This window comes from Bos taurus, chromosome 19, assembly GCF_002263795.3.
Source record: "Bos taurus isolate L1 Dominette 01449 registration number 42190680 breed Hereford chromosome 19, ARS-UCD2.0, whole genome shotgun sequence".
NCBI lineage: Eukaryota > Metazoa > Chordata > Mammalia > Artiodactyla > Bovidae > Bos > Bos taurus.
The window spans coordinates 17,955,988-17,980,946 of record NC_037346.1 but is presented as its reverse complement, the minus strand read 5'-3'; the positions used below and the strand labels follow the sequence as shown (position 1 = coordinate 17,980,946).

The window sequence follows — 24,959 nt, the reverse complement described above, 5'->3', positions numbered from 1 at the left end:
GAAAAGAGGAAGTCTTCCTGGAAGAAACAGGAGACACGAGTGGAGACGGATGCCACTTTGGGTTTAATTTGAGAGCTCAAAGATAGATGGATCTGAAGAGTGGGACCAATGCCAACCCATCTTATTTGGCTTCCTGCCCAGGACTGTGTCTAACTCACCCTCAGAGACCAGCCTCCTGTTCCACGCAGTGTCAGTCATTTAACACACACTATCTTCTACCCAGCAGGCCTGCCCAGTAGCCCTGGGCGTTCCACTGTCCTGAATCTCAGAGAAAGGCTATGTTGCAAGTTCCTTCTTTGATAGGTATGAAAGATGGAGCCTCTTATCTCTTGGGAAAGTACTTTGTTCAGACTTTCCAGTGTCCCCTTCACAGTTGAGGAGCCATGGAGTTTGTCTTGTGAAGGCAGAACTGCTTCCCAGCATTCCAGAGGAAAATTCCACCAGTGCCTTCTAGATACCAATCTGTTCTCTTGGCTTTATCCAATCTACTTAATATCCAGTCATCAATCTACAATATCCCAACTGTAAATTCCACTGCCAACAACTCCATTTTCTGACTTCTATTTTGCTGCAGTGTGGGTCATGGTGTGGCTCAGTCCTCAGGCTCAGAAAGTTGTACAGAAGCACTTTTCTGATGAGTTATTTTATTTATTCAGCATTTGTGTATATTATAGACCATGTTTCAGACATTCTTTGAAGCATTTTCCTATTATATTCACTCATTTAATCTTTGTAACAATCTCATGAAGTGTTATTTCCATCTGGCAGATGAGGCTTAGAGAAGCTTAAGCAATTTGCCTGACGATGCACAGCTAGGAATCGGTAAAGCCGAGGTTCAGACTTAGGCAGGCAGATTCCAGAGTCCCTGATTTTAATCACTGAGCTATGCTGTTTGCAAGAGAACTTCAGAGTGGCCCCTGATGAATGTCTGTTAGCATAGGAGAAGGGCATAAAGCTCAAGGCAAGGCAGGAGGCCAAAGCTTCAGAAGTACAGCTGATTGGGAGATGGGAAGGGATGGTAAAAAGGAAACTTACATTGCTTGAGAGGCACACTCTGGCTTGTCAGGCTCCCCACTCCCACTAATTAGGGACTGTTGCTATTCTTTTATAACAAACCATTAGTCCTTGCCGGAGAAGGCAATGGCACTTCACTCCAGTACTCTTGCCTGGAAAATCCCATGGATGGAGGAGCCGGGAAGGCTGGAGTCCATGGGGTCGCTGAGGATCGGACACGACTGAGCAACTTCCTTTTCACTTTTCACATTCATGCATTGGAGAAGGAAATGGCAACCCACTCCAGTGTTCTTGCCTGGAGAATCCCAGGGACCGGGGAGCCTGGTGGGCTGCCGTCTATGGGGTCACACGGAGTCGGACACGACTGAAGCAGAAGCAGCAGTCCTTTCCAGTAAATAGGCAAGATGAGTTAATGAGTGGAGGAAAGTGAGGAGGTGGAGATGGTAGAGCAGAAGGGCCATCAGCAATAGGAGATGGAGGGCAAGCTGCAATTTCACTCACGCCTGACCTTGATGGCACAGGTTCTGGTGCCTTGCTGGATGCAATTCCGTGTACCCTCTTGAAATAAACGATCCAGTGATATCTGGGTAGTAGGTCTTTTTTTTTTCATCCTAGATGACACGGTAGCACTGGATTGCATTCTGAACGGGTATTGTAACATTTGTGTGCTGTTCCACATTTGGGTCCAGTGAGTTGAAAACTAACAGCGCCTCCTTAAACAAAGAAAAATCCCCCTGCCATTTACTGCGCTGGGACTCTCTTCAGTGTGAACACTTGTTCCCATCTTTGAAAGTTCTCAACTTGAAGGTTCACATGTAGAGGACTTACTGTACTAAAAATTCTGAGGAATACTTTCCTCTGAAAGAGCAGGCCATCAGGCCTTGTGAAGTTCATCTTATTTGCCTCCATCCTGGAATATGACTCATTACCTCCCAGTGAGCAGAGAGTGTGTCTTTCCTGTCTTCCTCCTTATATCACAGAGTGATTTTTGGAAGGGCTCCCACCCCTATGCTCCTTAGGGATATCATATAAATAAGACAGTGAAATACTATTGTAAACATAACAATGAATTTGCCTCAAAACCTACGGATTTCAACTTTTCAGTGAGTTTTATGACAGTAATGACCTCGAGATTACAGAGCAAGTACTGTGAGTCTGGCAAATGCTTGACATATATTATCTTTATTCTTCACAACCACCCAAGGTGGTAGGTATTATTATCATTATTGACATGTTACAGAAGAAGGGGCAGTCTTGGAGAAGTAAAAGAGCTTACTCAAGATCACATAACTATCAGGTGATGGGCTCTGGATATAAACCCATGCAGTTTGCCAGCATGGTCTTAACGGCTGCACCAGACCACAAGGCTTCTCTTAGGAGAAAAGAGAGTTGGTATAATGTACACGTCATTTCCTTTAAAAAATTCATTTTCAGGGACTTCCCTGGCCATCCAGTGGTTAAGATTCCACTCTTCCACTGTAAGGGGCATGGGTTTGATCACTGATCCGGGAATTATGATCCTGTATACCAGCATACCATGGCCAAAAAAACCCAAAAAATCATTTTGTAATATTTAACATAGTAAAAAAAGAATATTATGCTTAGTGTTTCTTCATTTATTCTAGATACCTCTCTAGCTATCATCTCCCACTGTATTCCAAGTTCTGTTCAAGCATTAGACATATAGCAACAAATTCCTCCGGATGGAGAAAGTCAGAAGAAATTAAGGCAATGTTAGACAAATCAATAAAAGTTTATTCAGTGCCACCTATATGCCCAGTACGGTGCTGGGCAAACCTATGTAAAGAGAAGTGTCAGAAGACCCTGCCTAAAGTAAACCATACACAGAGAGGAAAAACATTTAGTTTGGTTACAAAGAAATGAAGCTTTTTACACTGAAAGCGTAGAAACTAACCTCATTATTTAGAATCATATTTTATAAACATCACAGGTAAAAAGCAGCTAGGATGGGGGACTTTGGGTAGTGGAAAGGGCTCGATCTTGGGAGTCAATCAAGCACTTTCCGAGGGCTTTGGCCAGTAAGGTGGGGGAATACTGCTGAAAACCAGGTAGACAGGTCGCTGCTCACCTGAAGCTTATAGTCATTCTAGTGAGAATATTCCCGCCCCGAGTCACACTGCCAAATTCTAGCTATCTGACCTTGAGCGAGGAACTTCTCCTGCCCCTGTTCTGTAAAAGAAATGGGGTCAAGACTAGCGACTCTGCCACTCAGATTCCGGGTCCAAAGCTTATCCTGACCGGTGTTCCCCGAGGAGAGTGGGTGAGACTCCCGGGCGAGCGCTGCGGCTCACGGCACAGCTGGGGCGCAGCTGCGGGACGGAGAGCGTTCGCGTTCCGAAACCGCTTGTCCCTCGCGGCGCCCCGTCCTCCCTGCCGCCGCGGCAGAGCCGGAGGAGGCGGAGCCGGCGCCTTCCCGGCTCTCGAGCGGGGAAGCTGCTGAGGAGGCGGCGCGGCGGGCCCGGGCGGCCGAGGCTCGGGAGGGGCGGCGTGGGGAGGCTGGCAGGCGGCGCCGGCGGGGCGGGGAGAGCGGCGCGGCGGGCTGGGCGCTCCCGGCGAGAGGAGTCCGCTCCATGCCTGCGGGCCGAGGCCGGCCCCTACGAGCCGCAGACATGAAGAAAGACGTGCGGATCTTGCTGGTGGGAGAACGTGAGTCCCCGCGCGCCGGGGGGCTGGCCGCGGCCGCCGCAGCCCCTGCCGCCCCGCTGCCCTCTCCTCCGCGCCCCCGGGCCTCCCAGCTCCTCGGCTCTTCTCTTTCGGCTGCGGCCCTCGACCTCTCTCCTCCCCGGGGCCCTCTTGAGACCTCCCTCCCCGGTCCCACCGTCGTGTTCCACCCCCCCAGCCGCGTCTCCATTAGCCCCTGACCGCCCGGCCTCATTCGTCCGAAGGTCTTCGCCTCCTTTCCCACTTGGAATCCTTTCCTCCCGGGCCTCCCCGTTTCCGAGGCCGCCTCCTCTCAAGCCCTCTCGTCTTCCGCGGAGATTCCTCTGTCCCCGCCAGGCAGGTGCTGGAACAGGCAGGCAGACGGGCGGCCAATTGGAATGGCGTGAAGCGGCTCTCCCGGGGAAGCCAGGGGAGGGCTGCAGGACTGGGCGACTTGCGGGCAAGGTCAGGTGTCTCTGCCTGTTTTTGCGCTCGCGGTCTCCCTCCCTCTAGACATTGTAAGACGCGGAGCATTTTTTAAAACGATCTTTGCTCTTTGCATTGCAATCACTGGGTATTTTCCTCAAAAACGTACTCTGAAGTTCAAGTTATGCAAGTGTTCAATGAATGGTTATCTGAGGAGGGTCCGTCTGTTGAGAGAATTATTGTAACACTGAAGTCTAGTTGCCCTCATCTTTTAAAACATTATTGTAATAGAATACAATAGAATCAAACTTGGTAGTTAATTTTAAAATAACGGGCACACATGAGACCCAAATAGACCAACATACGTGACCCCCGCCCCCAACCTTGAGATTCATAGATTTCACTTTTGAAGATGTAGTAAAGGAAGCATGTCTGTTCACTGACTTGGGGACAGAACAGCAGGGACTGCTTGATATCTGTTGTGCAAGGTACATGACTTAATTGGTAGGACTAAAATAAGAAAGCGGGCTGGGGAGGACTGGATTGTTTGTTTTGAAAGTACATTTGGTAATGCTCTGGTTTTCCCAGGTGTCTCAGTGGTGAAGAATCCACCTGCCAAGCGGAGACACAGGTTCAATCCCTAGGTCAGGAAGATCCCTTGGAGAAGGAAATGGCAACCCACTCCAGTATTCTAGCCTGGGAAATCCCATGGACAGAGGAGCCTAGTAGGCTATAGTCCATGGGGTCACAAAGAGTCAGACACAGCAGTGGAAAAACAAGTTAAGGCCCTACCATTGCTTGCTTTGAAACTTTCTTTTCTGAACTCCCCTTCCATTCTAGAGTAGCTCCTCCAGGTCACTGTGATGCTCTCCAAGGAAGAAAACTAACATTAACATACTTTTACTCTCTTCTGTAGTGTTCTTTGCTGTTCATTGAAATCCTTGTTCACCTGCTGTTGAATCAATAGAAATTTTCCTTTAGAATCAAAATTTAGAAGTAAGCTTAGCCAGACACAGTTTACTTTTTGGTTTGCAGCTGTGAATTTTAGTTTTAATTTAAACCACATATATATCTCAATCTGTGTTGTGCATGGACTTCCTTGAAAAAGTTCAGGAAGATGATTCATGTTGATGCATTTGGAGCAAGATAGGGAAAGTAGTGAGTAGATGATGGGCTGAAAAAAACTGCTGCTTGAAAGACAATTTTTTTTTTTAAGCAGAAATTCTCTCTTGGTTTTAGTATTGAATTTAGCAATTACATGTAATCCTTAGTCTGTAAAGTATCTAAATGGAAATGCTATACATATGTAAGATACATGGTCAGCCTTAGGACATTTAAGTTAAGATGTTAACAGTGTTATTTATGGGGGTGGTTTAGTTGCTAAGTTGTGTCTGACTTGCAACCCCGTGGACTGTAGCCCGCCAGGCTCCTCTATCCCTGGGATTTCCCACCAGGTAAGAATAAAGCCTTCATTTCTGAGGAAGATATTTTTCTTAAAGAAAATAGTACCAAAAGCTTTAGGCCAGATATCATATATACATGATTTTTTCCCCACGTTTAAGAATACTAGAAAGAGTTATACTTATTTGAAATATGTAATTTCAGTTAATTACATTAAAGGCTTGTATCCTGGGGGAAATGAGTGAAACATTACTTTTGGAGATTTAATATATCTTGATAGCTGCTTAGCCTAAATGTAAATGCTAGATAAACAGTGTGACCAAGACTTTTATTTTTTGGGCCCACTGTGTAGCATGTGGGATCTTAGTTCTCTGATCAGGGATCAAACTCATGCTCCCTGCATTGGAAGCATGGTGTCTTAGCCACTGGACCACCAGGGAAGTCCCAGGACTGTTTTAATACTGGTCCGATACACAGATTTATCAGAAATAATAATTCTGTTGTATTTTTAAGATGGTTCAGTTCAGTCGCTCAGTTGTGTCTGACTCTGCGACCCCATGGACTGCAGCACGCCAGGCTTCCCTGTCCATCACCAGCTCCCTGAGCTTGCTCAAACTCATGTCCATTGAGTGAGTGATTCCGTCCAGCCATCTCATCCTCTGTTGTCCCCTTGTCCTCCTGCCTTCAGTCTTTCCCAGCATCAGGGTCTTTTCCAATGAGGCAGTTCTTCGCATCAGGTGCCCAAAGTATTGTACTTAAGATGGTTAACTAAGGGAAATAGGAAAAGAAAAGAAAAAGGAACATTGTCTCTCTTGTTACTGTTTCTCTATCACTTGAGTACGTTTTATTGCTGTCAGTGTCAGTTCCGGCACCACACAGCAGCAATGTCATTCACTGAGGCTCCCAAATACTTGTGAGTGGTTTCAGCAGTCTGTTGGCTTAACCTGTACTGTACTCTAGAGGTGAAATGGATCTTTTCTTGGCCCATCCAGAATTTGGATTCTGAGCCAACAAGGTTTTAACACTAACTAGTTGCTTAATGCCTATTGACTGCTTAGATCAGAAAACCTAGGCTGTCTATAAATATTAAAGTGTTTATTTGCAAAGAAAGCCAAAGTATTTTTAAGTATCTTCTTTACCTTAATTATTGAGCATATTGAATACTATTCAGGCCAAATTAAAAGTCAAATACCATTCTTTAAACAGCCTTTAAAACTAAGCAACCACACAAAGCTTAGTTTTTCAGGTTATAACTTTTCATAATCAATTTCATTGGCCAGAATTTGCATTTAGCTAGATTTGCATTAGTATGCTTGACAAATGTCCTTGTTATAGTATGAGGAATGAGCCTTATTAAACTTTTATCCAAAACATGTATCTACATTAAAAGTACACAGGGTAGTCTTAGTTTTAGTGGCCTTGTTTTAAATTAAACTGAGATATATTGGTCTTCTGGTCAAATTAATTAAGAAAGGGGAACTGTTGTCCTCTTTTTAAATAAATCTGGTAGCTCTTTTTTGTCTAACTGCTTAGTTTATCATCAAAACCTCTGCCAAACTAGCTCAAGCTTTGGTTGGCTCTGGCCTAGGCTTTTGTAACATCTCCTTAACTGGTGTCCCTGCTTCTAATTTCGTCCATTCTCCATGTAGCAGACAAGAGTCATCTTTAAAAAATATCTCAGATCCTGTTACCCAGGTTAAAAATTCTCTGATGATTTCTACTTTCACTTAGAATAAAAGCCATTACACTTTTTAAAGCAGGCCTAACGAAGTCTTTCACAAGCTGGCCCTTGCTTTGCTCTTGTACTACTCTCTCCTGTAGTTTGCTTTCTCTGCAGGAAGGCTCTGACCCAGGCGTTATCCCTCCTCCCTTGCATACGTGTTCACTTTTTGTTGTTGCTGTTGTTGCTTGGGCTGGAAAGTAAGCTTCATAAAGACCGTGGATTTGTCTTGTTTATTGCCATTTCCCCGGGGCCTAGAATAGGCCTGGCACAAAGTAGGCACTCAAATAATAGGCCTGGCACAAAGTAGGCACTCAAATAGTTGTTGAAAGAATGATAGAGTTCAAGCTAGTTTATTTAGACTCTGTTTCCTAAACCACTCCTCTTAGTCATAAAAATGTGATCATTCTCCTTTCTTAAAATCAAATCTGCTGTGGTTATTGTTAGGATTTGAAGGGGCGCATTCATCCAGTCTCTTGTTCCATGTTCTTAGCCTTATTTTGTTGGGGGGGATTCCTGTATTCTGGCAATGCCATGTCTAGTTCATGTCTTGGCTGCCAGGAATTGTAGTCCTTGCCAAAAGAGGTCAGCTTCTCCTTGAACCAGCAGAGGCCATTTAGAGGTTTGAAGTAGTTAGAGAAAGATTCTTTAGGTATAAGAGTCAAAGAGACTTCAGGAATAAGCTAGTATTTATTTTAGAGAAAGACTTTCAGCGATCCTTTTTAAAACCACATTGCTCTCCATTCTGTTCATTGTTAGAATGACATTTACAGATTAAACTGCTCCAGTTTTAATTATACTGTGTCTGGGTGATAGATACTCAATGCAGTATGGTGCCTACTATCATCTGGGTGATTGGCCACAGAAAGTCCAGTCTGCTAGGTTGGTGCAAATGTAATTGGGGTTTCGGACAGTGAATTTTAAATCATTATAGCTAGGCTCAACCACATCTTTATTAATCAAAATAGGAACCATTACAATCAACACATTTTTGCCAATGAGAAATAAGTTGATTTATTCCTGAAGCATAAAAATCCATGCTTTGGGATTCAGCAAACTCTTGGAAAGCATTTTCTGCCTCCTGCTGGTTGTGAAAGTGTTTTCCCTGCAAAAAAAGTTGTCAAGATGCTTGAAAAAGAGGTGGTAGTTTGGCGAGAGGTCAGGTGAATATGGTGGATAAGGCAAAGCTTCGTAGCCCAGTTCGTTCAACTTTTAAATACAGTATTGGTTGTGCGACGTGCAGTCAGGTGTTGTCAGGAAGAATTGGGCCCTTTCAGTTGACCGGTGCTAGCTGCAGGTGCTGCAGTTTTCGGTGCGTCTCATTGGTTTGCTGAGCGTCCTTCTCCATTGTAATGGTTTTGCGGGGATCCAGAAAGCTATCGTGGATCAGATGGGCAGCTGACCACCAAACAGTGACCATGACCTTTTTCTGATGCAACTTTGGCTTTGTGGAGTGCTTTGGAGCTGCTTCTTGGTCCAGCCACTGAGCTGGTCATTGCAGGTTGTTATATACAATCCACTTTTTGTTGCATGTCACAATCTGATTAAGAAATGGTTTGTTGTTGTGTAGAATAAGAGAAGACAACACTTCAAAATGACAATTTTTTTGATTTGTGGTCAGCTCATGGGATACCCACTTACTGAGTTTTTTCGCCTTTCCAATTTGCCTCAAATGCGGAATGACCATAGATCGGTCCATGTTGAGTTCTTCAGCAGCTTCTCATGTAGTCATAAAAGGATCAGCTTCGTGCTATTCTCAATTGGTTGTCAACTTCTGATGGCTGGCCACTGCGCTCATCTTCAAGGCTCTCATTTCTGTTGCAAATTTTCTTGAACCACCACTGCGCTGTATGTTCGTTAGCAGCTTCTGGGCCAAATGTGTTGATGTTGTGAGTTGTCTCCACTGTTTTACAACCCATTTTGAACTTGAATAAGAAAATCGCTTTTTGTCTAACATCATTTCCTTAGTCTAAAATAAATATAAAATAAACAGCAAGTAATTGGTCATTAGCAAAAACTCATAAAGCGAGAAATGTGCATTAAAATGGTGTATAACATAACCACGTTTAAGAATATATTCCAGTATCAAATGGCAGAATTCTACAGTGCAAAACCGCAATTACTTTTGCACCAACCTAATACATAGTCTGTTTTGTTTATATAGAGTCTCTTCTATATCCTCCTTATGCATGTACTGAGACTTGTTTTCTGCTGTCTTTTCTGCTCTTCTGGCGCCAGTTGGGCACTAGTGTTGGTGGAGTTTGAAGGAGAGGGATAGACCACGGCATTTGTCCTTCTGCAGCTGACATTGTCTGCATATATGGTCAATGAAATTTTCTTTTGGAACAGTGCTCAGCTATTTCCCCAAATGCTAAAGTTTTGCAGTTTAAATTACAACTTCATCCGTCACTCTCCTCCTCCCTTTTTATTCTAATTACAATAATTTAGGAAGAGCCAACAAGGCTTCTTAATAAAGAAGCAGATAAAAATGAGTAGATCCCTTTGCTACTTGAAGCATGGGGTGTTTGTTATCAAGAAGAATTTCCCAAAATGGCTGGTAGGATGGTAATTGGAACCAGAGAATGTTATTTCCGCTTCATGAATATTAAGAATTTGCTGTCATTTAGAACAGGATGTTCAAAAGCTTTGATGAAAAGACAAAGAAATTTTTAGCCTGGATAAATCTAGATAATTTACTCTATAGTGATGAATTATGCTTCCCATGGATGACCTACTTAGAAGCATGGAGTTTCAGACTGAACTGTAGCATGTTGTCTTGAACTGAATCAGAAGGCCTTCTGTCCTTGGGAATAATTGTGGCCATGCTTGTAATTTTTGTAGATCACTTTAATATTTGTCAGGCAAAATAGAGGAAGTAGAGACCATCAGATGGCTGGCTAACAAAGGATAATTTTTTGTCCTCCATATCAATACTTATATTGTATATAATTATTAAATTTAATTCTAGTTATTGTTATAAAACTGTACTATATAACATTTATAATATATATTGTATTTATATTAAATTTTAATTGATACAATAACTAGAGAAGAGCTTGGGATATTGTTCCTTTATGGAAATAATTTTTATTTTTTGGAGTAGTTAAAACTACATAGTGCTTATACTCATCTGACATTGTCATAGGGACTTTGTGTTTTTTTGGCCTTGACCAGGGATTGAACCGGCACGCTTAGCAGTGAAAGCATGGAGTCCTAACCACTGGACCCCCCCAGGGAATTCCCATAAGGGACTTTTTTGATCATAGGCTTGTTTAAATAGCTTTAAATTTCTAATAATCTAAAATATTTTTCTTATCTTCAAGGCATTCATTTATTTCTCAATTAAAATTAGCTTGAAAGTGGCCTATTTTAACTTTAAACCTGCTGCTTTATTATTTCTTTGATCGTCTCACTCAAGGTTAGGTGGGTAGACCTTAAGAGAAGCAAAACAACCCTAGTTTAGCTTATCCAAAGCATTTTGAAACTAAATCATATCTGTGTAACCCTTCATTAGTTAAAGCAGCTATTATCTCACTGCTCCTCCAAATGGAAACCCAAAACGATACTAGTGAAAACATGCCTGCTTATTTGCTTCCCAGTTCACTGTACACTCTCTCTCACTCTTGCTGTTATTTCGAACTTGTTTTAAAAAAGGAAACCACTCTTGGATTTTTATGTGAAAGAGATTCATGTTCTTTGATTTTTTTTTTTAAAGGTCTTTTATTAGACAATTACTTCAGAAACTAGATAGGGTTGTTTTACTCTAGTGAGTGCTACGCTGCCTCGGATTCCTCAACGGATGAGGCAGAATACGGGTGAGAAAACAGAATATCACATCTGAAAGAGTATCGGTACAAATTTATTCCTACTTTTTGGTGCCAGAAATTTATTCCTACTCGTTGGTACCACACTCCTAAGTCTGTATGATCAAGCATAAGTTGAGTTTTTAAATTGTTGCTGTCTTTCCAAGGCCTTCTCTCCCCAAAGCTGTTTGCTTTCCTGCCTCTGAGGCCTGCCCTGTTGGAACAGACATGGTGGCAGGTCTGTGCTTTTGCAGGAGTCGCTGCAGAGAGCCGGAACTGCCCTGAAGAGCTGAGCTGTGAAAAATTCTGATTTTCTTCAAAATAGTGATCTTTCTCTTCTGAAAATATCACGGGAGATACAAAGGGTCCTCGGGGAAAGCAGAAAGGGACTATGATTAAAAAAGCGTTGTTCTAAGAAGAGCAGTAAGAGTGGATGCACTTTAAAGGTTATGGTTGAGGGGAACTTTAAGGTAACATGGAGCACCTGATGAAGACCTGCATTTTGCTAAGGGAACCTGAGTGATGGTGATTAAGGAGAAATAAGCCCTTAGCTGTTTTAGAAACTACTAGGCATTTTGATATTGTTAATTGACATAATTTTGAACATTTTGTTTAACATTTTGAGTTGAGGATTCAAGGGTAGGTTTCTTCTGAAACTGGTGAGGGCCTTAGAATGGTAGGATACAAATAAAATTTTTTAAAGATAATGAGTTGGCCAAAAAAGTTCATTCGGGTTTTTCTCTACAATCTTCTGGGAAAATCCAAATGAACTTTTTTGGCCAACCCAATAATTCTAATAAGGGGATTATGAGAAGAATCAAGACATTAAAGTAGGCAGACTTCTTAAGACCCAAGAGTGAGACTTGTTTTCGTGACCAAGGAAAGTATCTGAGTTATTGAGGATCTGATTCATTTTTTTTCCCATTCCTAACATAGTAGATCAAGGATAACATTATAGACCTGTACAGCTGACCTTTGAACAGTGCGGGTTGTAACTGCACAGATCCACTTATCTGAGGATCTTTTTCAATAGTAAATACTGGTTGAATCCAGGGATGAGGATACAGAAGAATTGCTGATGCAGAAGGTTGACTCTAAGTTATACTAGGGTTTTCAGCTGTGCATGTATCAGCATCCCTTATCCCCGGTTGTTCAAGGGTCAGCTGTCTGTGATACCCAGGAGAGTTCTTCAGAGTGGAAGAGTTTCTAGGGACCTCTGTGCTGGCGGTAGTTGTTGGGTTTAGGAGACCAGGGAAAAAGCAGGCATCTCCCTTGGGGCCAGAGAGGGCCCGAAGTTCAAAGGTCACAGGTATTGTATAGGCATTGGATCTTCTAAAAGGTTTGGTAAATATCTGGAATAAGAAGAGGGTGGCTTGGCTCATTTTAAGATAACCTTTTGTTGTTGTTTAGTCGCTAAGTTGTGTCCAGTTGACCTTTGAACAATACAGGGGTTAGGGGCACTGACCATCTCTGCAGTTGAAAATCTGCATATAACCAGCCCTCTGTTTACTGTGTTCCTCTGAGTCTGTGATTCCACATCGCAAATCTGCAGATTGTGTAGTACTATGGTATTTGCTATTGAAAAGAAGTCTGTCAAGGTAGACCCGCACAGTCCATACCTGTGTTGTTCAAGGGTCAGCTTGAGTTTACCTCCATTGTGAATAATCATGTGGAATTAGGTTGGAGACTGTACATGTGGAGATGAGTACTAACTTGAGCTGGCTGAAGGTTTGGAGTTGCTGGAACCCTAAACAAGGTCGTGATGAAAGGAGTCGTTTAAGTTATGAAATGCTGAATGTAAGTCATCAAGTACTAGAAATTCTTGGACCCCATATTGGCTCCATGAGTCCCTCTGTGTTCTTACAGATAGATGAATGTTTTTGTCAGATCACAGTCCCGTACACAGTTAAAACAGATAACAGATGCAATCTGGGGATCTGTCTCCCATTTTGAGGATACTGCAGGACAAGTTACCATTAATGTAACGTGCACTTTTGTCTGTTATAGGCCTGTTTTCTAGCTGTGCTACATGCTGGTTTAGATAAATCATAAAATATAAACATTAATAGCATCTAATCCATTTTTTTTTTTTTAAACTGATGGGAAAATGGTGGCCCAGAGAAAGTCAGTGACAACTCAGGGCCGGTTCCAAAATCTTGCTCCAGTGCTTGCTTAACTCCTTTAATTCAAACTCCTCCTCAATACAACTACTACTGTTTTGTGTATTTAATGAGTGCCAGGTATTGTCCCAAACATTATGCATCTGTCGTCTTATTTAATCCTTTTACCACTTCTGTAAAGCTGTTCAGTATTATATTTTATAGATGAACGAAGTGAGGCTTCGTGGCTCGCCTGAGGAAACACAGCTTATAAGTGCTGACACCGAGATTGCAGTCCAGTTCTGTCTCATTCCAAAGCCTATATTCTTTTTTTTTTTGGTGAAATGTTTGTATAAAATGTAAAAAGATTCATCTAACAAATACTCATTACCTGGCTTAATAAATAAAACATTACCAATCAGTTGAAGCTCCCTCCTCATTGTATTTCCCTCCCTTTCCCGCAAAGGTAACCAACCACTTTCTTGAAATTCAAATATGTGCTCTTAGCCGCTATGCTCCATTTTACTAAGTGCATTTGCTAGGAGCTACAGATTGACCACTGAGCAAGGAAAACGTGTTCCCTGCCCTTGTGGAGTTTCCTGTGGGTGATAGCAAAATACTTTTTTCTTAGTCTTTCTGGAGATATTCATTAGCTGGTGGGACACATCAGGTTTTTGCCAAGGAGGTCTAGGAGATCCTTCAGGAGACCATGGGTGATGTGCTGGAAGGTTGCTTAGATGTCTTTACTGATTTTTTTTTTTTTCCTTCTAGGGAGCTTCTTTTATGAGCTTTTTGATTTCCTGCTACATTTAGAGAGACTTCTGGGAGGAGAAAATATTCACTTTTCTTCCTGCTCTTCCTTATCTCCCCTTCCCTTTTTAAAACAGAATGATTGAACATAGCACTCGATCCATACTTATTTTATGGCAGTTTTATCTGTTGTTTTATACATTTTCCATATTATTCCCCAGAGTATCTAAGGCTAAACTTTCTTAGAAGACAACTAGGTAAATACTTACCAAATAAACTGGTTAGGAGCCTGCAGAAGAAAGATGGGTCATTAGAAGCATAATACTCTGTGTTCTAGTGTCTTTCCTAGTTTGGTTCGGGCAGGGCACAGCTATGTCTGAGTGGAACTTGTACTCTTGGATAGAAATTCTGTTATCAGTGTTTCTCAGTTTTTTGAGCCATCCTTTCTTTTTAGAAATGCAAAACCATCATGCTGTCTACATTCTGACAATTTTCTGAAACTACCTGGGTGTCCTACAGCTGAATTCAATTTTGACACTAACTACCCTGGATTAGCCTCGGATCCTACAAATTAAGGGGCAAGATCCCCAACAAGATCCACCTTTACTTTTTAGTTTCTATATGCCAGTGGGGTCTCCAGACTATCCACACTTCTTTCTGGCTGACTACAATTAGGGGCTTCCCACAACCCCTTGGGCTCAGTAATTCACTAGAATGACTCACAGAACTCAGGAGAGTGCAGTGCTTAAGATTACACAGATGAACAGCCAGAAGGTCCGGAAGGGTCCTGAGCTCAGGACCTGCTGTTCCTGTGGAGTCAGGGTGCACCACCTTTATGGCCCATCAGTGTGTTCACCAGCCAGGAAGATGCCCAGAGCTTTGATATGTCCAGAGTTTTCATATAGGGCTTCATTAGGTAGCCCCTTCATTGAACTCAGTCTCTAGCACCCCACCCCCACTTCCCCAGAGGTTTTGGGGTGGGGCTAAAGGTTCCAACCCCCTCATCACATGGTGGTTTTTTCTGGCAGCTGACCCCTATGCTGAAAGCTGTCTAGGCCCTCCCTTCCCCTTTAATAAGTCACTGCATTAGGATAACTTGAAGCATGGTTGAAAGATACTATAACAAAGGACACTGGTTTCACTCAGGAAATTCCAAGGGATTTTGAAGCTGTTCCAGGAACTAGGCATAAAGACCAGATGTATTCTTTATTGTATCACATCCTCCTTTGCTAATTGTGATTTTGGGATTTTGCTGGTGGGCCAGTGGTTAAGAACCACCTGCCAATGCAGGAGACACGGGTTCGATCCCTAGTCTGGGAAGATCCCACACGTTGTGGGGCAGCTAAGCCCACGCAACCACAGTTACTGAGCCCGTGCTCTGGAACCTGGGAGCCACAACTGCTGAAGCCCTAGAGCCTGCGCTCCACAACAGGAGAAGCCACTGCAAAGAAGTCCACACAGCGCAACTGGAGAAAGCCCACGTGCAGCAGTGAAGACCCAGTGCAGCCAAAAATAAATGGATAAAAAATAGTTCTAATTTCAACGTTAATTATTGTTTTTACTAAAAATGAGTTGAGCAAAGTAACTTTGGAATTGTTTTTGATTGCCTCAGCAGTTTCCTATTCACAGCTCTTCAGTCATTCTTAAGAAAAGCTGTGAATGGGGGAGTTCCAGGAGCTCCCAAGGGTAGGCCTGATTTCCAAAAGAGCAGTGCTGAAGCTACAGCAATACCATTGTGTTTGGGGCAAGGTGAGATCAAGTTATGTACCTCAGTCTAGTTGATGTGCTACAGGTTCTTCTCTCTTTTTCAGTGTAAAATTAGAAAATTCCATTCAGTGTTTTCAAATATCTGGTTATTGTGTTAATGCAGACTCATAGATGTTAAGTGTATATTAGTACTTTCTGTTCATAACAGTCTGTGAAATGGCTTAGGAGTAGTTCAGAGGAGGAGGGAGAAGGCTTCAATAGCCCCCGGATGTCATATCCCACAAATTGTGAGGTAGAATTTGAGGCGTCCTTCAGTTCAGTTTAGTTGCTCAGTCATGTTGGACTCTGCGACCCCATGGACTGCAGCACGCCAGGCCTCCCTGTCCATCACCAACTCCTAGAGTTCACCCAAACTCATGTCCATCGAGTCGGTGATGCCATCCAACCGTCTCATCCTCTGTCGTCCCCTTCTCCTCCCGCCTTCGATCTTTCCCAGCATTAGGGTCTTTTCAAATGAGTCAGCTCTTAGCATCAGGTGGCCAAAGTATTGGAGTTTCAGCTTCAGCATCAGTCCTTCCAATGAACACTCAGGACTGATCTCCTTTAGGATGGACTGGTTGGACCTCCTTGCAGTCCAGGGGACTCTCAAAAGTCTTCTCTAACACCGCAGTTTAAAAGCATCGATTCTTCGGCGCTCAGCTTTCTTTATAGTCCAACTCTCACATCATACATGACCATAGGAAAAACCATAGCCTTGACTTCTGTTGGCAAAGTAATGTCTCTGCTTTTTAATATGCCGTCTGGGTTGGTCATAACTTTCCTTCCAAGGAGTAAGTGTCTTTTAATTTCATGGCTACAGTCACTATCTGCAGGATTTTGGAGCCCCCAAAAATAAAGTCTGCCACTGTTTCCCCAACTATTTGCCATGAAGTGATGGGACCGGATGCCATGATCTTAGTTTTCTGAATGTTGAGCTTTAAGCCAACTTTTTCACTCTTTCACTTTCATCAAGAGGCTGTTTAGTTCTTCTTCACTTTCTGCCATAACGGTGTCATCTACATATCTGAAGTTATTGATATTTCTCCTGGCAATCTTGATTCCTGCTTGTGCTTCCTCCCGCCTAGTATTTCTCATGATGAACTCTGCATATAAGTTAAATAAGCAGGGTGACAATATACAGCCTTGACATACTCCTTTTCCTATTTGGAACCAGTCTGTTGTTCCATGTCCAGTTCTAACGGTTGCTTCCTGACCTGCATACAGGTTTCTCAAGAGGCAGGTCAGGTGGTCTGGTATTCCCATCTCTTTCAGAATTTTCCACAGTTTCTTGTGATCCACACAGTCAAAGGCTTTGGCATAGTCAATAATGCAGAAATAGATGTTTTTCTGGAACTCTCTTGCTTTTTCCATGATCCAGCGGATGTTGGCAATTTGGTCCCTGGTTCCTCTGCCTTTTCTAAAACCAGCTTGAACAACTGGAAGTTCATGGTTCATGTATTGCTGAAGTCTGGCTTGGAGAATTTTGAGCATTACTTTACTAGTGTGTGAGATGAGTGCAATTGTGCAGTAGTTTGAGCATTCTTTGGCATTGCCTTTCTTTGGGATTGGAATAAAAACTGACCTTTTCCAGTCTTGTGGCCTCTGCTGAGTTTTCCAAATTTTCTGGCATATTGAGTGCAGCACTTTCACAGCATCATCTTTCAGGATTTGAAATAGCTCAACTGGAATTCCATCACCTCCACTAGCTTTGTTTGTAGTGATGCTTTCTAAGGCCCACTTGACTTCACATTCCAGGATGTCTGGCTCTAGGTCAGTGATCACACCATCGTCATTATCTGTGTCGTGAAGATCTTCTTTGTACAGTTCTTCTGTGTATTCTTGCCACCTCTTCTTACTATCTTCTGCTTCTTTTAGGTCCATACCATTTCTGTCCTTTATCGAGCCCATCTTTGCATGAAATGTTCCCTTGGTATCTCTAATTTTCTGGAAGAGCTCTCTAGTGTTTCCCATTCTGTTGTTTTCCTCTATTTCTTTGCACTGATCGCTGAGGAAGGCTTTCTTATCTCTTCTTGCTATTCTTTGGAACTCTGCATTCAGATGCTTATATCTTTCCTTTTCTCCTTTACTTTTCGCTTCTCTTCTTTTCACAGCCATTTTGCTTTTTTGCATTTCTTTTCAATGGGGATGGTCTTGATCCCTGTCTCCTGTACAATGTAATGAACCTCAGTCCATAGTTCATCAGGCACTCTATCAGATCTAGTCCCTTAAATCTATTTCTCACTTCCACTGTATAATCATAAGGGATTTGATTTGCCCCAACCAGTAATGCTGAAGAAGCTGAAGTTGAACGGTTCTATGAAGACCTACAAGACCTTTTAGAACTAACACCCAAAAAAGATGTCCTTTTCATTATAGGGGACTGGAATGCAAAAGTAGAAAGTCAAGAAACAGCTGGAGTAACAGGCAAATTTGGCCTTGGAATATGGAATGAAGCAGGGCAAAGGCTAATAGAGTTTTGCCAAGAAAATGCACTGGTCATAGCAAACACCCTCTTCCAACAACGCAAGAGAAGACTCTACACATGGACATCACCAGATGGTCAACACCGAAATCAGATTGATTATATTCTTTGCAGCAAAAGATGGAGAAGCTCTATACAGTCAACAAAAACAAGACCAGGAGCTGACTGTGGTTCAGATCATGAACTCCTTATTGCCAAATTCAGACTTAATGAAGAAAGTAGGGAAAACAACTAGACCATTCAGGTATGACCTAAATCAAATCCCACCATAGTTTGGCCCCAGGTAAATAGCAGGGAGGGAACACAGCTCCACCCATCAACAGAAAATTGGATTAAAGATTTACTGAGCATGGCTCCACCCATCAGAACAAGACCCAGTTTCTCCCTCAGTAGGTCTCTCCCATCAGGAAGCTTCCATAAGCCTCTTATCCTTCTCCATCAGAGGGCAGACAGACTGAAAACCACAATCACAGAAAACTAACCAGTCTAATCACATCAACCACAGCCTTGTCTAACTCAATGAAACTATGAGCCATGCCGTGTGGGGCCACCCTAGACAGACGGGTCACGGTGGAGAGTTCTCACAAAACGTGGTGCACTGGAGAAGGGAATGGCAAACTACTTCAGTATTCTTGCCTTGAGAACCCCATGAACAGTATGAAAAGGCAAAAAGATAGGACACTGAAAGATGAACTCCCCAGATCGATAGTTGCCCAATATGCTACTGGAGATCAATGGAGAGGCTCCAGAAAGAATGAAGAGACAGAGCTGTCCTTTAGAGATGTAAATGTTTGGAAAAGTAGACCAGAGAAGGGGGAAGGTATTTTTAGATGAAGAAAACCACGTGAGGGAGGCCAGGATTCATCATGGCTTGTTTGGGCTTACACAGAACAAAATGGCCTTATTGGAGTAAATTGTGTATGAGGACTAGCAGGAAAGATAGATGATCGGGGGTTAAATTATGTGTGATTTTCAAAGGCCAGTGGAATAGAGACACTTTGATGAGGTAGGTAATTGAGAGTCGGGATGGCTTTTGATCAGGTGAGTTAGGAAATGTAAAGAATGTGCAAGAAAGATGGCCTGCATGTGTATTACTGATATATTAATGAGAGGAGAGACTGGAGAAGGGGGTAGAAAGTTGTGAACTAGGAAGTGTTTTGGTAAAAGTGCTATATTTAGGGGAACCTGGGAACAGAGAGGAAAGAATGAGTATTAAAAATGTCAGAGGAAGTTTGACAGAACTTGAATGATCAGTACAAAGGGTTAGGCAAAGATGGTTATGCTTTTTTTTTTTTTTTTGAGCTTTTTATCCTGATGTGTAGAAAGAGTGTTCCTTATTGGTGAAAAATATCATAAATCCATTGGAATATAATCTCCAAGAATATAAAAGTAGGGAAAACGTAATGCCTTGATCAGTAGTATCCCCTGACTTGGAATAATGTCTCGAGTGTAGAAGTGCTCAAGAAATGCAAAGAAGGGATGCAGGAATGCATTTAACATGTTAAAATTGAAGTAAATTTCAGTTGCCATCTGTAAATTTAGAATGTGACCGTTTTTACCACCAAAGTGACTTTTGTTTTTTAAGAAGGAAAGTTAAAACCTTTATTTATTGAGAGACAGTGATAGGTCAGGTGCTCTGCCTAAGCACTTTCACATATATGATGTTGTTTAATTCTTACTGGAACCTTGAAGAGACGGTATTATTATCTCCCCGAAAGTGTTGACTTTTTCTAGTCTCCCAAATTATACATATTTATAAAATCATATTGTACATGGTGAAGATGATACGTATCTGAGACTTGCCTCAAAATAATTCATGGGAAAGGACAAGAGAGAATATGGAAAGGAGATGAGGTTGGGTGATGGGTTCACACACTGGATCACACTGTTGTCACTAATTCTGAAATGTTTCCATTTTTTAATAATAAAAAAGGAAAGAAAAAAATCATATTGTTCATGGTGATATATACTGGCCTAACTGCCATTTTTTTAAATAAAATGAAACAATTTAAGCCTCCAGATAATGACCATAATGGATTATAACCCACAGAATAATACAATAATCCATGAGGCCACACTCATAAGAAACAGAAGGGAAAGTTTTTTCTTACAGGAGAATGTAAAGTAATATAGGAGAATAGATAGAAATAAAAAATCACCATCTAGCAGCCATGATAGCAATACTTGTTTTAGGCAAGAAGCTTGAATGGCTGCTAAACCTAATAGCCAAAAGTTTGATGAGAACCAGAAAATTTACAAAGTCTCAAAGTACCTCCTCATAAGATATTTTTTAATTAGAAAAAAATAACTTTACTGGAGAAACCTAGCACCACCTCCTCCAAGTGATGACAGCGAACGTCACAGTAGTGGGATAAATTGACATTATCTCCTTTTTGCTCTGGCACTCTGAGAAGGACACAACACTTCTCTCATATTCTGCCAAAAAAGCAGAGCCTGAAATTAATCGTGGGATAACATCATACAGATCCAGTTGAGAGAGATATTACAGAATAAATGACTTGTAGTCTTCAGAAATGTGAAGGTCATGAAAGACAAAGATGGAGGAAAGCTTCCAGATTAAAGGAGGCTAAAGAGATATGACAACCAAACGGAACATTTGATTCTGGACAGAAAAGATTTTTCTTTTCTATAATGGATAATAGTGAGACATGAATAAGGTTTATAGATTACGTAATAGCACTCTTTGGGGTGTTAATTTCCTGATCTTGACATAACTTGATTTAACTGTGGTTATGTAAGAGAATGATACTGTTTCTAGGAAATACATACCCTGAATGCTTCAGGGTAAAGGGGCATCATGTTTGTGATTTACTCTCAAATGTTTTTTTAAAAATTATATATATATATATAGAGAGAGAGAGAGAGAGAGAATAATAATGTAAGTATGGTTAAATTCTAATGTGGGGAATTTGGTTAAAGTATAGACTTGAGTCCTTTGAATTATTTTTGCAATTTTTCTGTACATCTGGAATTTTCTAAAAATAAAATAAAAGAGCCAGAGCTGCTGGATTAGTCACCAGTGAATCAGTGAATTATTTTAATTAACTTACGTAGTATTTGTGTATGTGATGCTCGCTGACTTTTGGGACCATCATGCATTTTCTGTATTACTAACGTGTTAAAATGGGTTATTCTCCTAGGTCTGTAACTAGTCTTCTAGTGAGACCATGAGCAAATCATTGTGGCTGGGTCCCAGGCTCTTCATCTGAAATTTCTGTGGGGAGCTGGATAAGTTGACTTCAGTACCTGGCTCCTAGCAGTTCTCTGATGATGGGCTCCAGATTCTCTGACTCAGGGAAATGTTACCTTATTGTCAGACCCTTGAAGAAGGCCCAAGCCTTCTCACACGTGTAAATTGAAAGGATTGAAGAGTCAGAGCCAGAGGATGCCGATTAAACATCTGGGCTGCCTTCTATCAGCTGTAGCCGCTTGTTTGCAGCTCGCCCTCTGAGTTGTTTTGACCAGTACTCTCCCTTCCAGCCAGTCATTATTTTTCCACAGACTTGACTTGTAGTTTTAGTCACACTTTCTTTTAGTCACTTATTTAGCAAAGCAATGTGACTTTCCTTGACTTTAACATTTTCCAGCTCTTTTATATTTAGACTTTTGAAAACTATAGTTTGCTATCACAGCAGAGATCAACAGGCAGGTGGACTGTTTTCCTCTAGAATCACAAAAGGATTTTAGTTGATAAGCATTTGAAAGTCTAATAATAGTAAGATCAGAAAATGATGGGAATGCAAGTCAAGTTTCAGAAAGAAAATTAAGAATTTAAGTTTGTACATTAAAAAAACTGCTAGGTTAGAAAATGTAACAGGAAAGTTTCTTTGCTCTTACTAACCCTTTAAGAAGAAATAGACACTCTGATCTTCTATTGGTAAGCATGTAGATTATTCTTTTTTGGCAGTAATATAACAATGTCTATTAAAAACAAGAAGATCATGTGTGCTAACTTGAGCTCCACTTCTAGGAACTTATCCTGTAGAGATTAACATTGCAGCACTGTTCATCATTAGGAGATTACATTAATAAATTATGACACATCACACACTGGCTTCTTATACACTTACCAAAAAACAATGTAGGAAGCTTTTAAATGTTAAGATAAAATGCATTTATTATTACTGCTTTTAAAAATTGTGATAAAATAGACAAAAAACATAACATTTTTTACCTTTAGTAAATATTCTGTTCAAGGGCATTAAATATGTTTGCAATGTTGTGTAACTATCACCACTTTCTACATTTAAAACTCCTGCTTCATTACCAACAAACACTCTGTATTTATTAAATAATAACTTTCTCTTCCCTCTTCTGAGAGATTTTTAAAGATTGTCGTGGAATACTGCCCCAATACATACTTAAGTGATAAAAATTGTAAAATAGTATAAATACTCTGATTCTACTGTGGTAAATTATTATAATATGTTAATACAAGTGTGGGAAGATCTGGGAGACTACACATATTAAACAGTTTATGGGGGATACTATGGGAGATTTTTACGTTTATAGTATATATATTTTAGTAATTTTTTTGTTTTAAACGGTGAACCTGTGTAACTTTTCTAAGCAGAAAAAAAAAAGATGTACTAAAAATTAGTAATTAGATGGCTCTGATCCTCTGATTTTAGGTAACAAATAACAGTACTTTGCTGTGTGGTTGCTAAATTTGAGCTTTCTAGAATCTGAATACTTTATTAAAGTAATCTTTTTTTCTTTTCACAGCTAGAGTTGGGAAGACATCACTGATTATGTCTCTAGTCAGTGAAGAATTCCCAGAAGAGGTAGGCATTGTGATTTCTTTCCTACATTTAAATTTTTATCAAAATTGAGTTAAATGAAATACATTTTAGGTTTTTTTTTGGTATGTGTTTCCTTTCTGATAGTTAATGACTTTTAGAAAGGCTCATGTTAGTTTTTACAAGACATCTCTGAAATATAGGAGAAAGAGCCAAACCAGCTCTGAGTTCACATAAGGCCTTTGTGTTTCTTTCTTTTGACCTTGGCTAGGACATTTGTCTGGAGAAGGAAATGGCAACCCACTCCTGTGTTATTGTCTGGAGAATCCCAGGGACGGGGGAGCCTGGTGGCCTGCAGTCTGTGGGGTCACACAGAGTCGGACACGACTGAAGCGACTTAGCAACAGCAGCAGCAGGACATTTGTCATCTCTCTGCCTTAGTTGTTGCATCTGTAAAAAGGGAGCTGAAAGGGATATTCAGTTCAGTTCAGTCGCTCAGTCATGTCCGACTCTTTGCGACCCCATGAATCGCAGCACGCCAGGCCTCCCTGTCCATCACCAACTCCTGCAGTTTACTCAAACTCATGTCCATCAAGTCGGTGATGCCATCCAGACATCTCATCCTCTGTCATCCCCTTCTCCTCCTGCCTCCAATCCCTCCCAGCATGAGTCTTTTCCAATGAGTCAACTCTTCGCATGAGGTGACCAAAGAATTGGAGTTTCAGCTTTAGCATCATTTCTTCCAAAGAAATCCCAGGACTGATCTCCTTTAGAATGGACTTGTTGGATCTCCTTAGGGATCATCTAAGCTGTGTAATTCTTTCTTAAAAATAAAATGTTTTTATAAACCCCAAATATAGAACAGATGAGTATTTCTTTAGTTGAAGTAAGGATGAAATGTCTGGCTCCCCACCTGCCTTCTGTCTGACTCTCCCCAGTCTTTGAGACATCATTAGAGCCACTAGGATTCTGATACACATGTTTGAAAATCTCAAATATTATCTACCTACATCATTTTACAAATAAAAAATCTAATTCATTCCACCTTTGCCTACCTCGAAGAATAGTTGTGGGTCTCAAATGAGATAAACTTGCTAAAATACCACCAAAAGCATGGTGGCTTTGTTATTGCTGGCAGTGTACTTATTTACATGTTGGAAGATCCAGTATGCTGAACAGTTGCCTAAAGCATTATGTAAAGATATTGTTATGAGGAATGGGATCAATGCAAATGAGATAAAGATTATTTCTTTTTATTTTCTTTCTTCATATAATAGGTATTACTAGCACCATGGTTTGCATTTATCATTTATTTACTCATGTTTAATTAGGAATACCTGTACAATTTCATTGTTCAGAGAGCAATTTAATGTATTATATAGTAGTTATTTCAGTAATTACAATTGTCATGTGACCATTGTTTCTTTCACTTTTTTTCTCTTAAATAAGATAGTTAAATAAATCATAATTTGTAAAGTGGAGTATATTTTCATATGTGGTTTGTGAAATCAGCAACATTAATTATGATCACTTAGAGTATAGTACCTAAAAGTTTTTTGTGATATTTTAACTTAGTTTAGAATTGTTATTTTATCATCGTCCTTTTGGGTGTGGATAAGGAGTTTTTTTAAATAATGGAGTTATTCTGCTTAAGGTTTATATAGCAAAACAGTTATCTTCTAGAAGAGATAATTTTGATAATTTATTAATTTATTTGAAGATTTCTTTTTTTTTTTTGGCTGTGCTGAGTGGCATGCAGAATCTTAGCTCCCTGACCAGGGATGAAACCCGTACCTCCTGCATTGGGAGTGCAGAATCTTTTTTTTATTTTTGGTTCATTAACTTTATTGGACAGTCAGCTGTTAGTTCTCATTCACATCAAGTGTCTAGATTTTTGAAAGTTGTGACAGGCACGTAGGTAGCCCAAGTGTAGAGCTTGTTTAGTGAGTCTCATCTTAATTTCGTTTTCTGGACAGCTGCATACCAGTATGGGACATTTCCTTATTGCTTTGGCCCAGACAGCTCTGTTGAGCCTTGTCAGTGTGAACATCTGGGGTTCCCATCTCCTTCATGGCCAATTTCTGGCTTTCTTGGAGT

General features: G+C 41.0%; 1 protein-coding gene and 1 non-coding gene across 10 annotated transcripts in view; both read left to right on the top strand.

Moving 5' to 3' along the window:
- Positions 1 to 3,439: 3,439 nt before the first annotated feature.
- The window catches only part of RHOT1 (ras homolog family member T1), a 68,595-nt gene continuing 47,075 nt past the window's right edge, over positions 3,440 to 24,959 (top strand). For 8 of the 9 annotated variants that reach the window (XR_009491515.1, XM_005219997.3, XM_005219996.4 and 5 more), the window contains exons 1-2: positions 3,440 to 3,681; positions 22,849 to 22,907. Coding sequence is in view for 8 of the 9 variants with exons in the window: in XM_005219997.3 (XP_005220054.2) it covers positions 3,606 to 3,681; positions 22,849 to 22,907 (135 nt within the window). In the remaining variant the exon portion in view is untranslated. 9 annotated transcript variants of the gene reach the window in all.
- Positions 11,746 to 11,802, top strand: MIR2285CV-1 (microRNA mir-2285cv-1). The gene has a single exon (NR_162368.1). It is a non-coding gene; the product is annotated as a microRNA mir-2285cv-1 (primary transcript).